Below are 16,880 nucleotides of genomic sequence, written 5' to 3' on the forward strand. Positions count from 1 at the left end.
AACAGGAATCCATTCTGAAGGCAACAGCACCTCAATTTACCAGTAAATGAACTACAGGTTGAAAAAAGACAAGGTGACATGTTTAGGTTCTGGTACATTTAAAATCAGACCCAGAAGCCTCTTACAAATTCAGTCAGAAACATCTGAAGATGAAGAAACACTATCTCACTATTTGGTAAATAGTAATACATGCGCTTGTGGTGCAGGTCTATTTTCTTTTTGCTAATGGGTTTAAAATATATATATATATATATATATATATTTATATAGGCATTGATTATTAGAGCCTCAGTGGACTATTATGTGCTTTCCCAGAATCCACATTCTCAAACGTGAGGCAAAGCATCTTTTGACTGAGTCAAAGGAATATATCCATATTCCCCATATGGCCTTCCTTCCTTCGCAAACTTCTCATTTTAAAGATCTCTTTTGCCTGGTGCAATTGCATAGACATCAAAATCCTTAACGCCTTCTTCTCTCAGTAGAACTTCATCAATAATGAAGTTTCCAGTGAAAGTTTTCGGCTTTGTTAAAATGCAATATGCAGCATCTGCAATTATGTCAGTTTTTCTGCACTGCTTCTCTATTCCGGATCCTCCCAGCATATCCATAGCAGCTGTATGTATGGCTGGAAAATTCAGAGGACAGGAAATTACAAGTTTAACACTAATGACATCACATACTCATCTCTTTGGCAAATGCATAAACTTTATTCTCCTCTCACATGAAAGTAAATCATGAGAAGACTAAACTGTGAAATACCATCAACCAGCGAAGAATGGTCAACCAGCAAACAATCCTCAAAGTGTAAAGATTCCCTTACTTGAAAAGTATTAAAGGAACCAAAAGAGGAATAAAGGGAAGAACTCCTTGTAATATTCATATTATTCAATGCTTCTATCAATACTTTCCACACAAAGACTTCCTCTGGCTTTATTTAGGACATGAAAAACTAACAGGACAACTATCTTTCTCAAAGTGAATGTGCATCAGCAATTAACATTTTCTGCAGCCATTACCATACTGAAAATCTCAATTTTAGCCCCACAATAACTTGTGAGATAACAAAGTGACTCTAAGTTAAAGATGAGAAACCCAATAGCACAAACTCAAACTTTTCCTGGCTTATGCTCCTCTACTTTCACATTACAGCCAATTATTATTGTTCTAAATATAGCAAAACTATGGGCAAAGACTGATATGAAAAACCATCTACTGTCCTGCAATCTGCACATCCTTCCATCTATTTCATACAAAGTGCTGCTGGTTTTCCATTAATTCATACATTCAGCATCTTCCACTTTGACCCTGCAGTACCTCTACTACTCATTCACACTCTTACATCCTTTTGGCAGGCTACCTCTTTCACTTTTAGTTAAATCGAGAGCTCATAACATCTCACTATCAGCATATTTTCTTGTTTCAAGGAGCTGGATGAACCAATAGAACCATCCTAGCACAGTGTTAATCTCCAGCATTGAAGCTGATCACATATATATGATGTTCTTTAAATTAAAAACTTTGTAATTGTAATGTAGATTCTACAGAAGTCACCTCTCTCACTCTCTAAAGTAGTTAACTTTTGTTTTGGCAGTTAAACCTTTCAAAACAACATTTTTCTTCCTAGACTGAACATTACAAACTTTTATACTTCAGAACATGAACAGTTTTCATCAAGGAAACACCGATACATACAAATTTTGAAAGCTCACTTGCTGCTTCTAATGCTTTCAAGACACTGGTCTCTTTGTTCAGCAGCTACCAAACCTTCAACAGCAGCCCTGGTCCTCACTGACCCATGGACAATAAACTGGAGCTAGTATAAGATGGGCACACCAAGTTATTTTTCTGCTATGCGGCCCTTCAGTGTGCTGTGACTTGCAAGAAGTGTTGGATGGTTGTGTGAAGAAGCAATTGATTTCCCACTCAGCCAAAACTTTTTTTTTTTTTACATCTACAGAGGTACATATCTTGTCAGCTTCATCTATTTCCTGGCAATCTAACTAGCTGGGGATTCTAAATATTGACATAAATGTCCAATGCTACTCAGGGATGGTGTGCAAAACAAAGTTCGAGTCATGTTGAAAGGAGCAGTGACAAGACAGGAGAAAAAGCAGAATGTGCTCAGGCTGAAGGCAAGTTTAAGTGAAAACAGGAAGGCAACAGTGAGAACTAGGAAAGAAAGCCAATACCCACACAACATCTTTGATCACAAAAAAATACACAGAAGTGCTCGGTGTTCTGAATCAGTCCTAAATAAGACCACCTGTATAGGAGAAAACACAACAATTCAAAATAATCACCTGTTTTAGGCCATAAAGCATTGACAGCAACTTCTCCTTTAAATTCTTCTGCCATTCCCAAGACACACATGGACATGCCATATTTACAAATTGTGTAGGCTACAAAAAGCACACAAAAATCCCATATTTAGTAGGATACATATTTAGTCTACACATAGAATTTTACTTTTGAAGGATGTAAGTCACGGAAAAATCAACTTTCTGGGGTCAAAGCATCATCTTCCTAGAGTACAGAAACTCTCCCAGCTCCTACCACCCCCTTCAGATACAAACTGACCCTTTTACATGAGTATTGAATTGGGGAGGGAAAAAAAAAAGGAAAAAAGCACGTTGTAAATCCTTTTTGTATACTCTGAGAAGGGGGTGTTGCAGAGAAGGAACATGGACCTGCAAGAGGAGTTTAACCATGTTCCAAGTGTTGAAGTTTAAAAGATAATCCACAGGTTTAAGATGAGCAACATATGTTCTAGCCCAAAGACGCAATTGGGGCCTCCTTCACTCCTCAAAGATAATTTCTATTTAAAAAGACAGCAATGAGCTTTATCGCTACCAAATCAAATGTGGAAGCATAGAGAAAAAAAGATTTTGCCTTCCTATCTCTATTGGGAATAGAAAACATGGTGTAGTATTAAGAAATCCTATGAAAAACTCTTAACTCTTACCTGCAGAACCTTCTTGGAAATATAAGCCTTTCACCACCACTGAAGACTTTTTGTACAATAATCCAAGGCTGCCCACAACAGAACTGCTGCATTCTCCAAAAGCAGAAAAGGAGTGACTTCTAAAAACAACAAAACCAACCAATTCTAACGTTTTGATACTCAGTGCAGCTCTCTGTAATTTAATTCTTTTGGCCCTCTGAACACAGAGGACCAGTAGCTCAACACGCTGTAAAGGCAAAGTCCAGGATCACAATCCCAATGCAGGGTGCCAAAGACAAGAGCCAAAAATCAGATTTTCAAAAATGACCATGATTTTCCTTAAGGCTTTCACAGTAAAACTCAGTTTGCAAGTAACTGCATTTAACCCAATAAATCCCCACAAGTCTGTCCAACCAACCAGCAGGCTGACACAGCTGTGCAAACGACTTGTGACTGAGCCCCTGTGTACAAAGGTGTCACACAGAGTGGAAGCACCAGTGAGATAAAAAGGAACTGGGAATATTGCATGAGCATATCAGCACAGTGTGAGGAGAACCAAAGTTCACCTGCAGCTGAGACTTGCAAGGGAAGCCAGTGGCAACTTGTTTATCTGCTATAATGTGGGTAGGAAGAGCATGAACAAGGGAAAGGCGTTGCTGAGTGGCATGGGTGATTCAGTGAGAGCAGACACTGGTAGTGCCTTGCTTAGGAACATGGTTTACCAGGACATGAGAAACTAGCCATAGATGAGAGGTAATCTTAGAACTTGGAAGGTTGGAAAAGACAATATAGTCCAACCTTCAACCCATCCCCACTATGGCCACTAAACCATGTCCTTCAGTGCCACATCTAAACCCTTCCTGAACATCACCAGGGATGGTGACTTCACCACTTCCCTGGGCAGCATGTTCCAATGCATCATCAATCTCAGTAGGTAAAATCAAGCCTGGTGAACCTGATTGACTTCTGTGATAGAATGAAAGGATTTGAGGCCAAAGTGATAACAGCTGACACCATTCACATTAGCAAGGCTTTCATTACCATCTCTCAAAATACTTTTGTATCCAAGTAAATACATAATAGTCTGGATGGTTGAACAGCCTAAGGGGTAAGAGAAATGTTAACTGGACAGGTTCAGGGAGTTAGAATCATGCAGGTGGGCTCCTTTTGCAGCAGGCACGGCCGCAACCAGGGCAGCCCACAGGCTGCACCGTGGGCGCTTTCTGCACTCGTACAGGATCTCATGACTACTGCTTGCAACACACAGGAACGAATAAGGTCAACGTATGTCCCCGTTCATTAGCAGCGCAGAAATAACGCCGCAGCAGTCACTCAATTCAGATTCCACAGCACACCCACAGCCGCACTTTGCCCTCCGGACGTGCACACAGCTCGGCCCGTGAGCAAACAGCACCGAGCGGGACTCCGGGTCCGACCCAGCCGCTCCGGGGCCACCGTGCCCGGCCGCGGCCTCCACCCCGCGTCCCATCGCCCTCAAGGGGCTGCGGAGCACGCGTCTGTCCCTCCGCCCGGCCCCGGCCCCGGCCCCGGCCCCGGCCCCGGCCCCGGCCCCGGCCCCAGCTCTGCCCCGGCAGCTCCTGTGGCTCGGAGCTCGCGGCCCCGCCGAAGGAAGGAGGAAAGCCCAGGTCGCCTTACCCAGTGTTGGGCAGCATGGCGGCACGGCCATTGGGCGGCTGTCGGCTCGGCACGGGACGCGCTCCCCGCTCACACCGCCCTCCGCGCAGCCGCGGCCCGGGGAGCCGGGCGGAGCCAGGGCCGAGCGGGGCGGGATGAGGGGCGGGTGATGGAAGTATCGGGATGAGTTCCCTGCGGGAGTACACCTCGTTCAACCAAGCCAAAGCCTTGCACGTTTTCACTGACAAAATTAAAATCGCATCTGAGATCTCGCCCTCAAGGAAAGGACTGAATGACCAAACTGAAGTGACAACTGAAACGATTTATTATTGAAACAACCTGTCCTTATAACTATCGGTCTATCCACTACCACCTCGGGCCACTATGCGGGCGCCGACATGACCCCACTGCAGGGCGCTCACTCGTCATCTTCATCACTGTCATCTTCATCGGTGCGCAGCCAGCAGCCTTCCTCTACCCAGACAGAGCTGGTGAAAGGTGGGCGCTGCGGGTCCTCCCAAGGCTCCCACTCCTCTGGCATCACCGTGACTTCATGCTGTATGTTCACCGTGAGCGATAAGGAGTGGAAAAGCAGGCCGGCCTCAGGAGCACGCTGCTCTTGCTCTCTTGGGCGCCAGGGAAGTTCCTGCAGTGCTGGGTTGCGTGGCAAGCTGTCTCCCATGTAAGATGAAGCGGTGAACGACAAGGAAGTAGAACTGTCTCCAGGGCTCCAGCCGCTGTTTGGTGGCAGCAGGGACGGGTCCAGAGGCTGGTTCATTCCCCAAGCTGCTGCAGCACGCATTGGCCGGCTGTGAGAGGCTCGAGCTCGGCGTCGGCTGCGGTTTCTCCTTTGGCGCTTGGGAGGCCGGGGTCCCCTGGCTGCAGCCGCCTGGGTGCCGGCTGCCGGACCCGCTGCCTGCAGGCAGCCCCTGCGGGAGCAGGAGCAGCAGCAGCAGCAGGAGCAGCAGCAGGGGCCCGTCTCGGCTCTCCTTCTCCGGGCAGATCTCGGCCTGCACTGCTCGAGGAGCCGAGAGCTCTCTCCTCCGAAGTCTGGGTTCCAGTTGACGAGAGGCTGCAAAAGGCAAAGGAGAAGAGTCAGTTGTTATCACCTTGCGCTTGAAAGACAGCAAGGTACAGGAGATTTTCAATTGCTAAAGACGGACATGGGAGTGAGCAGCATCACGAGCCGATCCTTGACCACCTCTTGCAGGGTGGGAGCGTCTTTGCTCAGTCCAATTGAAGTTTGTCCTTGCAGACATTTCTGCGACAAAGCGGTTTTCGCTGTGCCACTCGGCAAGTGAAATCCTTCTGAACACCCTGGGGGTTCTGATGGGGTGTCATTGTGATGGCACGTGTTTGTGATGGGGGCTTCGGCCACTCCCAACATGGAGTCACAATGATCACCCCAAGGTGATGCCCAGCCCTTTTCACCAGAGCTGTGCTCTGTCCTTTCATCCCCATCTTGTCTCAATGCAGTGCTGCTTATAAATCAGATTATAAATCAGATATAATTCCATGGGCTTTTCTGAACTCTCATGATCTGCAAACAAGAAGAGAGCAAGAGTTTCTACTGCTTTGTCCAGTATTTAATGAAATGTTCATCTCTGATCTGTGGTTTCATCTCAGTTGAAAGCTGGTTCTTTTTTTGCCTGTTTAAATGTACAAAGTATTTGTTGAGCGAGGGTCAAATCGCAGCTTTTACAATGTTGAGTTCTGGCCATGTTTTGGATCTGTGATATCCACATTTACTGCCATTCAAATCATTCCTCAGTTCCCTTCAGCAAAACTTTGGAACAGAGCAATTAAACATGAGGCAAAGTGACAAAAAGCAAAACATAAAACACATACATAAAAATGTTATTCAACAAGTAAAGTAACTGTCATGGGTTAGCCCTCAGCTGTACCTTCAGAAATGGCCTGGAAAAGCACATTCTTTTTCAGTCAGTCAGCCTCCTTGATGATGATTCTCTTTCTTCTTATTTAGAGACTTAAAGCCATCCCTGTCTTTCCTCACATGGCTTCCTAACATTGCATCTGTGTTAGGAAAGCTGGGATTTAAATGTGATGCAGTATTTGAAATGAGGCTGGAAAAGGTGCTGCCTTCAAACCTTGGGAGGAAAGCATTACTAACAGAATATTGGCCTCTCATACCACGCATCTACAAAATGCCCGTCCTCATTTTGACTTGACATGGTGTAAGCATGAATAAGATGTGGATCTCTAAGAGAAGACGTAACTAAATCCTGCTGCAATGCCCAGCAAGGAGAACATTTTTTCTGTAATGACTGTGTATAATGACTCAAAGAGAAGACATATAACAGTATTTCTTTATGTTTTGTGGATAATACTTCTTTTGGTTTTCACCTTTTCTGCAGATAGCAAACTGCCCTCTGTTACTGTGAGATGTATGCCACCTAACTGAACGTGATTTTGCTGGAGATGCATCCAGAGCAGAACAAAGCTGTCTCTGGCTGCCCCCTGTGTTTTCCCCTCTCCATTAAAGCAGTAGTTCATCCTGTGGGATGAAAGCTTACTGTGCTGCCCTGGGGGATAGTGATTGTGAATGGCAACTGTGTCAGGGCTGTGTCTGGCTGCTTGTGTGGTTGTACACATGTTTAGAGGGGAGAGAGGACAGGACTGTCATATCCATATATAAGCCATTATGGATTCGAGCCCAATGGAACAAGAAATTCTGTAGCAATAGACAAGGAAAAACAGAAAGATGGAATCTTTGTTTTCTGATGTTGTGTTTTTGCTATACTGCTTATCCAGGGATGAGCATGTGTCCTAGAGGCAGCATCATGGGAACATAGACAGGTATCCCACCACCTTCCACTCAGGTCCTCAGTGCTGTGCTGTGGGATATTGTGGGAGCTGATGGTGCTGACTATGAGGTGTACTTGATCCTTGCATGACAAACTTTCATGTGGTGCCATTCTTGGACTTTATGCTCTAAACAGACAAGGCTGAACAATGTGCCAGTCTGCTCTGCACTGGAAGGACAAACCCCACAGTGGGTGCTAAAATTCTTCTGGACATTTGCATTCCACAGGATTTTTACATGAGTGTAGAAATGCTCTGCTTATAAATCCGTTCCTCAGGTCACAGCTTTTGTAAAAAAGAAGTGACTAAACAAACTTGTTGCCCTGTTATCAGAAACTGAAGAAAAACTTCAGATTCTTTTACTGGCCGTTCCAGTTAATAAGTGAAAGAAAACCAGCTCTAAGGCCTGTGTAAAATACAGGCGCTATCTGCATGGTGCTGAAGGTAATGAACGACGCTGATCGCTAACTGTACCAAGAAGAAAAGGTAAGCTCAGCCTTCAAGTCCCCACGGGCTCTGTTTCGATGACCTCTTTCATTTCATCAGCTCCACTGGCGCGTTTTTTTCCCAGCCTGAGTAGGGAAAAATCCAGCTATGTGTGTGTGCCAGCAGAGGGAGCGCTCAGCACACAAGATTGAATCACGGAATATCCCGATTTGGAAGGGGCTCTCAAGGATCATAGAACCACAGAATAGTTGGGTTGGAAGGGACCTCAGGGCCCACCCAACCCCTGCCATGGGAGCGCTGCTACCCAGCAGGTCAGGTTAGAACAGGGCCATCCAACCTGGCTGACCCCTTTACTTTAACCCTTTGAGGCTGAGCTGTCAGCCCATGGTTCACCCATATTTTGCCTGGATTTTATTTATTGTGGTGGTGGCCCAAATGTGGTTTGACTCCCCACCCCCAGTTTCTTTTAAGGCTAGGGCCCCTACTTGTTCTTAGGCTTGTGGCTGGATTCTCTGACACACGCTGAGAATCATTTACTACATATTTCCTACATTTAAAGTCAATGATTGACGGGATTAACAGACTACAAGCTGTGAAAGCTGAAAGGAATGAGGGTTTATTTAAAGCAATCAGTAGATAAAGCTTATCTTTGTTATAGGTAACATTCCTTTTTCATCAGTAACTCAGTGGTGCAAATGTAAGCTGAAAAGTAGAGAAACAAAATCTGTCCCTCTCAAAGAACTAGCATAGATTTCTCACAACTTATAAGCCAATATGATAAACTGAAAAGGCCAGAATTTTTATTTCTCTACTCATTGGTGTTTCTGCACATCTCATTATTTAAAGGGACTCTTCCTTGCTCAAGTATGATGGTCTTCTGAGTTCCCAACCTGAAGTCATGGCTGTGTGGTACCCTCCTGCACCAGCTCTGCTTTGGGGTCTGGCAGTTCCTTCTGTAACTGCCCCCTGCCATTCCCACCTGGAGATTATGCTAAAGAATGGAGAGGGAACTTTGCAAATGAGTGAGGACAGTAGCACAGCACCTCCTGAGAAAGGCTTACTTCCACAGACTTTTATTGGTGGGCTGCACACATCAGCTTGATGTTACCTTAAGGAAATGAGAAAGTGAAGAGAAGGGACAACTGCACAGTAGACAGCCAAGAAACAAAGCCATGTAGTCCCCAGAGGATTTTCTTCTCCAGTGTCAGCAAGTAGTAAGGATGAGGAAGGTGACAATAACTCTTCTTGTCAGACTTTTCCCTCTGTTAGCAAGGGAAAATGAGGAAGAAAAGTGTATGCATTTCCTCCATAGCAGAATAAAGCTTAAGCAAGGCAACCTCTGTGCAGGAAAACAAAAAAATCTTCTCTTGTATTTCCTTAATGTGAACAGTACCTTCTAGCTTTCCCCCTTACTTTCTCCCACTGATACGAACCACATGGCATGGGCACTAGGTTGTGGAACACACCTTTTTCATCAATGGATGAAGTTTTATCAGGGTGGAGGATAACTGCCACATCATTATTTCCAGTTGTAATCTTTGTCCTAAGGGTGTGTTAGCATGTGTGGGATGTGGTACTGGGAGACTACAGAGCACAAAGTTCTGGATCTTTTTTCCCTATAAATATGAACTGTACTCCATAAAAACGCTTTGTCCAGAAGGTTGTTGTCAGCTATTTCTTCATAAGCTGAGAGCTTGCTTTTTTATTATTATTAATTTTTGTTTTTATTTATTTATTTATTTATTGGGAGGGGGGAGGGGGAAAGAAAGCATTAATGTGATATGGGGGAATGCAGAGATTCAGACTTTGGAGTAAAAGGAGAATACTGAAGGCCACATCTATTCACCAAAAACCACATCTCTCAGAACTCCAAGTTTACCAGGCCCAAAATGGAGGGAATAAAAGATTAATGCTGTTGCCTCATTCAAAACTGGGAAGAGACAAGCCCAGATGGCTCGTTTTCTTATTTTCTTTGCCTGCGGAATAAGTGTTACACTGCTGTTGACTGTTAAACACATCCTAACTAAGCAATGTCCTATGTTTGTGTTTATCATTTTGATTGCTGTCATTTTCCTTTCTTTGTAGAAAGGGAGAGACCCAAACAGAGTGAGGTTTTCTCCATAGGAAATGAACCCTGCTCCAAGAATTCTGCAGCCTGAACAGATGTGACGCACAAGACAAGTTTGTCAGCCTATTACAAATGGGCAGTTGCCTGAAGGACTGCAAATGGCCCTGGGATTTCTGTGACAGAACTGAAAATCAGCCCCTCAGCAGCCCAGCTTTGTCACCACAGACTTTCAGCCCTTCCCTCTGCCTTTCTGTGGGTGCAGCAACTGGCTAAGCCTGAGCTCTCTAAAGCATCTTATAGAACAGTACATCTGCGCTCACAGGTCAGCAGTAGGAGGGCAGAAGTGGAAGGACTGTGGGTCTGCCATAGCATCTGTGCATCACTCATTGATAGCTAATCCAATTCTGAACAGAGGATCTCACACTTAGCAACGCAAGAGGGCTAAGAGAATGATCCAGTTCCACATTCTTAGTGTTGTGAAGCACACTAGGGAATAACTTGGGGAGACAGCCTGGAGACCCAAGTGTCAGGGTTTCTTAAACATAGAAAACAGCCTATTGTACTTATCTGACACATAAAAATTACACATTGCACATTCTTACTGACGTCAGCCAAATATCCATTCTATAATTAGCATATATTCACACTGCCAGATCCCCTGCTTTCTTTCAAGTGGTTTTCTTGTTGAGCTGTTATTACACAGTTTTTAATCATATTCATTGTACAGGCTCTCGTTTAATTTACCCTGCATTACCTGTGTATGTCTGCCTTGTGACAGCTGACACATACCTGCTGTGACCACAGATATTTCATGTCCCACCAAAACCCAGGGGTCTCTCCCATCATTATTTACCTTCCCAGCACAAAGAGGGAGCTGCCATCAAACTAAGAAGGGAATGATGAACCATACTCCTGCCCTTGTTACCCATTCCTGTAGGGTAATAAAGAAGATGGTTACCCTAAGGAAACTCTGCCATACTCTTCATGTGCAGCTCATCAGGAACATTTCTGACTCCTATTTCATATTTTCCAGATTAGTATTTTTTCCTGTAAGACATTCATGTTATTCATCTAAAGCAGAAGTCATTTTCAGTCCTGAAAGGGGCTCGTTCTTCACACTTTAGAACATTTTTCTATGAGCTTTGTCTTCCAGACAAATACTGAAGAAATCAGAAATATTTTCTGTATAGCAGCAGTTTATATTCTGACTTATGGTGCACTGTCAATCTCCTTTGTCCTTCCACAAGAGAAAGCAACTGGAACAGGTTACTTTGTGTGGTAAAAGCGTAAGGAGAGCTGAAAATGAGACTTCTTGGACTTTAAGGAGCCACAAGAAGAGCCTAGAAAGTGAATGACACTCATGTCTCTGAACATTTAGGTGGACACCAGGGGAGCAAAATCCTTCCTACTGTAAGAGACGAGCAAGTCCAAGACCTCCTCATAAGACTGGATATGTCCAAGTCCATGGGGCAGGATGACGTGCTTCCCAGAGTCATGAGGGAGCTGGTTGATACGCTCACCCAGCCATTCTCCACCGTATTTGAAAAGTCATGGCTGTCAGAAGAAGGCAGGAGAAGTCCCTGGGGTCTGGAAAAGGGAAACATCACTCCCAGTTTTTAGAAAGGCAGGAAGGAAATCACATGGGAAACTACAGGCCAGTGAGCCTTACCTCTGTGCCTGGGAAGATCATGGAGCTGTTCCTCATGGAAGAAATGTGGAGAACGATTTGGAGGTTCTGGTGGACAAAAAGATGGACATGAACCAGCAGTGTGTGCTTGCAGTCTGGAAGACCAACTGTATCCACAGAGAAGTGGCAGCATGGAGAAGTAGGCTCTTGCTCCCCTCCACTCTGCCTTCATGAGTCCCCATCTGCAGTACTGTGTCCAGATCTGGAGCCCACAGCACAAGAAAGGTGCAGAGCTTCTGGATTAGCTCCAGAGGAAGGTCAGAATGATAATTAGAGGTCTAGAGGACATCTCCTGTGAATAAAGAGAGGAGAATTAGGCTACATGTTAGGTTAGATACTAGGGGGAAACTTTTTCAGACAGAGGGTGGTGAGGCAATGGTACAGGCTGCCCAGAGAGGCTGTAGATGTGAGTTACCAACAGTGGAGTCTGGGAAGGAGAAGAATCTTCCATTAATCGGTGACTGCTGGAAGGCGACAAAAATAGTGCTCTGCATTACAGTAGCTGAATTCCTGTTCCTCAAATTGTCCCACACTGCCTTCTATTTAGGAAACAAGCTCAGGGCACTCCTTGCCTCATTGCTCCTTTTAATTCAGACCTGCTGCTTCCTACAGGACCAGAAAGACGTCTGCTTAAACACTTGCGTAAGCCTGCCCTGCCCCAGTCAGGCAGAGTAGTATTTGCAACGCCAAACCATAGCAACCTTAATGCAGATGGCTGCACCCTCAAGCTTCTCTGCCTGAATCTGGCTTCTTGTGGTCTTGTGTCCTCCATTGCTGTTCCAGCAGGGAAGACGCCTCAGACCCTTAGGGATCCCTTATACTTTCTGTGCCTTGGTTTCTGGCCTGTGTAGGAGGGATGTAGGACAGAGTGTTGAGCAGGAGACAACCAGATGCTGCGGCGATCGACTGGCAGAGAAGGACCAAAGTACTTCAAAGGTGGGTAGATGTGGATCAGATCTATGGGGCAGGAGCTGCTGTGGTGCTGAGGGGGGTCAGATCTATGGGGCAGGAGCTGCTGTGGGGCAGATGTGGGTCAGATCTATGGTGCTGGAGCTGCTGTGGGGCTGATGGGGGATAGATCAATTGGGCAGGATCTGCTGTGGGGCAGATGTCGGTCTGATCTATGGGGCAGGATCTGTTGTGGGTCAGATGTATGGGGCAGGAGATGCAGTGGGGCACATGTGGATCAGATCTTTGGGGCAGGAGCTGCTCTGGTGCACATGTGAGTCAGATCTATGGGGCAGGAGCTTCTGTGGGGCAGATGTGGGTCTGATCTATGGGGCATGAGCAGCTGTGGGGCAGATGTGGGTCAGATCTATGGGGCATGAGCTGCTGTGAGGCACATGTGGATCAGATCTATGGGGCAGGAGTTGCTGTGGAGCTGCTGTGGGTAAGATATATGGGGTAGGAGCTGCTGTAGGGCTGATTGGGGTCAGATCTATTGTGCAGGACCAGATCTGGGGTATATGTGTGTCAGATCTATGGAGCAGGAGCTGCTGTGGGGCAGATGTGGGTCAGATCTATGGGTCAGGAGCTGCTGTGCGGCAGATGTGGTTCAGATCTATGGGGCAGGAACTTCTGTGGAGATGATTTGGTTCAGAACTATGGGTCAGGAACTGCTATGTGACAGATGTGGGTGAGAGATTTTGAACAGGAGCTGCTGTGGGGCTTCAGTGGGTCAGATCTATAGGGCAGGAGCTCATGTGGGGCAGATGTGGGTCAGATCTATGGAAAGGAGCTACTGTGGGTCTGATGAGGGTCAGATCTATGGGGCAGGAGCTGCTGTGCGGCACATGTGGGTCAGATCTATGGGGCCAGAGTTGCTGTGGGGCACATATGGGTCAGATCTATGGGGCAGGAAATGCTGTGGGGCTGATTGCAGTAAGATCTATAGGGCAGGAGCTGCTGTGAGGCAGATGTGGGTCAGATATATTGGGAAGGATCTGCTGTGGGGTAGAGGTGGGACTGATCTATTGGGCAGGAGCTGCTGTGGGGCTGATGAGGGTCAGATCTATGGAGCAGGAGCAGCTGTGGGGCACATGTGGGTCAGGTCTATGGGACAGGTTCTGCTGTGGGGCTAATTGGGGTATGATCTATTGAGGCAGGAGCTGCTGTGGGTCAGATCTACGGGGCAGGAGCTGCTGTGGGGCACATGTGTATCAGATCTATGGGGCAGGAGCTGTTGTGGGGCACATGTGGGTCAGATCTATGGGGCAGGAGCTGCTGTGGGGCAGATATGGTTCATATCTATGGGGCGGGAGCTGCTGTGGCTCAGATCTATGTGGCAGGAGCTGCTGTGGGGCTGATGTGGATCAGATCTGTGGGGCAGGAGCTGCTGTGGGGCAGATCTATGGGACAGGAGATGCTCTGGGGCACATGTGGGTCAGATTAATGGGGAGACGCTGCTGTGGGGATGATGTTGCTCAGATCTATGGGGCAGGAGCTGCTCTGGGTCAGATGTGGGTCAGATCTATGGGGCAGGAGCTGCTGTGGGGCTCATGTATGGGACAGGAGCTGCTCTGGGGCACATGTGGGACAGATCTGTAGGGCAGGAGCTGCTGTGAAGCAGATGTGGGTCTGATCTATAGGGCAGGAGCTGCAGTTGGGCAGATGTGGTTCAAATCTATGGGGCAGGAGCTGCTGTAGGGCTGATTGGGGTCAGATCTATTGGGCAGAAGGTGCTCTGGGGATGATGTGGTTCAGATCTATGGGGCAGGATCTGCTATGGGGAAGATGTTGGTCATATATATGGGGCAGGAGATGCTGAGTGTCTGATGAGGGTCATATCAATGGGGCAGGAGATGCTGTGGGTTAGATCTTTGGGTCAGGATCAGCTGTAAGGCTGTGGGGGCTCAGATCTATGGGGCAGTAGCTTCTCTGGGGCTGATGTGGGTCAGATCTAAGAGGCAAATCAGCTGTGGGGCAGGCGTGAGTCAGATCTATGGGGCAGGAGCTTCTTTGGGGCTCTTGTGGGTCAGATCTATGGGGCAGGAGTTGCTGTGGGGCAGATGTGGGTCTGATCTATGGGGCAGGAGCTGCTGTGGGTCAGATCTATGGGGCAGGAGTTGCTGTGGGGCACATGTGGGTCAGATCTATGGGGCATAACCTGCTGAGGGGTATATGTGGGTCATATCTATTGGGCTGGAGCAGCTGTGGGTCTGATGAGGGTCATATCAATGGGGAAGGAGATGCTGTGGGTTAGATCTATGGGGCAGAAGCTGCTGTCGGGCATATGTGAGTCAGATCTATGGGGCAGGAGCTGCTGTGGGTCAGATGTGGTTCAGATCTATGGGGCAGGAGCTGCTGTGGGGCTGATGTTGGTCAGATCTATGGGGCAGGAGCTGCTGTGAGGCTGATGAGGGTCACATCTATGGGCCAGGTATTGCTATACATCTGACTCACATATGCCCGAAAGGAGCTTCTGCCCCATAGATCTAACCCACAGCAACAGCTACCCCATTGATATGACCCACATCTGCCCCACAGCAGCTCCTTCCCAATAGATATGAACCACATGTGCCCCACAGCAGCTCCTGCCCCATAGATCTGACCCACAGCTTCTCCTGCCCCATATATCTGACACACAGCAGCTCCTGCCCCATAGATCAGACCCACATCTGCCCCACAGCAGCTCCTGCCCCATAGATCTGACCCACATCAGCCCGACAGCAGCTCCTGCCCCATAGATCTTACCCACGTCTACCCCACAGCAGCTCCTGCCCTACAGATCTGACCCACATCAGCCCCACAGCAGCTCCTGCCCCATAGATCTGACCCTCATCTGCAACACAACAGCTTCTGCCCGATAGATCTGACCCACATCAGCTCCTGACACATAGATCTGACCCAGATCAGCTCCAGCCTTAGAGGTCTGACCCTCATCAGTCCCACAAGAGCTCCTGCCCCATAGATCTGACCTACATCTGCCCCACAGCAGCTCCTGCCCCATAGATCTGACCCACATCTACCCCACAGCAGCTGCTGCCCCATAGATCTTACCCAGATGTGCCCCAGAGCAGAGCCTGTCCCATAGATCTGCCCCACAGCAGCTCCTGCCCCATAGATCTGACCCAAATCAGCCCCACACCAGCTCCTGCCCCATAGATCTGACCCACATCAGCCCCACACCAGCTCCTGCCCCATTGATCTGAACCATATCAGCCACACAGCAGCTCCTGCCCCATAGATCTGACCCACATGAGCCCCACAGCAGCTCCTACCCATAAATCTGAACCACATGTGTCCCACAGCAGCTCCTGCCCCATAGATCTGACCCACAGCAGCTCGTGACCCATAGATCTGACCCACCTCTGCCTCACAGCAGCTCCTGCCCCATAGTTCTGACCGACAGCAGCTCCTGCTCAATTGATCTAAACACCATCAGTCCCACAGCTGCTCCCTCCCCATAGATCTGACCCACATGTGCCACAGAGAAGCTCCTGACAAATAGATCTGACCCACATCAGTCCCACAGCAGCTCCTGCCCCATAGATCTTACACCAATGAGACCAACAGCACCACCTGCCCCATAGATCTGACCCTCATCAGCCCCAAAGCAGCACCTTTCCCAAAAAACTGACCCAAATCAGCCCCAGAGCAGCTTCTGCCCCATAGATCTGACCCACAACATCTCCTGCCCCATAGATCAGACCCACATCTGCCCCACAGCAGCTCCTGCCCCATAGATCAGACCCACATCTGCCCCACAGCAGCTCCTGCCCCATATATCTGACCCACATCTACCCCACAGCAGATCCTTCCCAATAGATCTGACCCACAACTGCCCCACTGCATCTCCTGCCCCATATATCTGACCCACAGCAGCTCCTACCGAAATGATCTAATCCTCATAAGCCCCAAAGCGGCTCCTGCCCCATAGATCTGACCCACATCTACCCCACAGCAGCTCCTGCCCCATAGATGTGACCCACATCAGCCCCAGAGACTCTCCTGTCCCATAGATCTGTCCCACAGCAACTCCTTCCCCATAGATCTGACACACAGCAGCACCTGCCCCATAGATCTGACCCACATCAGCCACACAGCAGCTCCTGTCCCATAGATCTGCCCCGCAGTAGCTCCTGTCCCATAGATCTGACTCATATTTGCCTGACAGCAGCATCTGCCCCATAGATCTTACCCACATAATCTCCACAGTAGCTCCTGCCCCATTGTTCAGACCCACATCTGCCCCACATCAGCTACTGCCCCATATATCTGACCCACGTCAGCCCCACAGCATCTCCTGCCCCATAGATCTGACCCACATCAGCCCC

At 47.8% G+C, this 16,880-nt stretch overlaps 1 protein-coding gene across 1 annotated transcript; it reads right to left on the minus strand.

Moving 5' to 3' along the window:
* Positions 1-273: 273 nt before the first annotated feature.
* LOC146756053 (uncharacterized) lies at positions 274-9,287 on the minus strand. The gene is made up of 6 exons (XM_085524781.1): positions 9,263-9,287; positions 5,555-5,651; positions 5,378-5,508; positions 4,601-4,771; positions 2,304-2,402; positions 274-628 (listed from the first exon to the last, which is right to left on the minus strand). Exons 1-6 carry the CDS (start codon positions 9,285-9,287, stop codon positions 417-419), a joined length of 735 nt encoding a protein of 244 aa, XP_085380907.1. The 3' UTR covers positions 274-416.
* Between the last annotated feature and the right edge of the window lie 7,593 nt (positions 9,288-16,880).

The sequence above is a fragment of the Coturnix japonica genome, chromosome 28 (assembly GCF_054131305.1).
Source record: "Coturnix japonica strain WE chromosome 28, WE-NBRP24, whole genome shotgun sequence".
Taxonomy (NCBI): Eukaryota; Metazoa; Chordata; class Aves; order Galliformes; family Phasianidae; genus Coturnix; species Coturnix japonica.

Bases quoted from the DNA above. Each gene is read 5' to 3' on its own strand.
- LOC146756053 (XM_085524781.1), bottom strand. From the start codon at position 9,287: ATGTGGTTCGTATCAGTGGGAGAAA. The intron at 2,403-4,600 runs GTAAGGCGACCT...TGCTTTTTGTAG, and splicing joins GCCATGCTGCCCAACACTGG to CCTACACAATTTGTAAATAT. The intron at 629-2,303 runs GTGATTATTTTG...TGAATTTTCCAG, and splicing joins TGCTTTATGGCCTAAAACAG to CCATACATACAGCTGCTATG.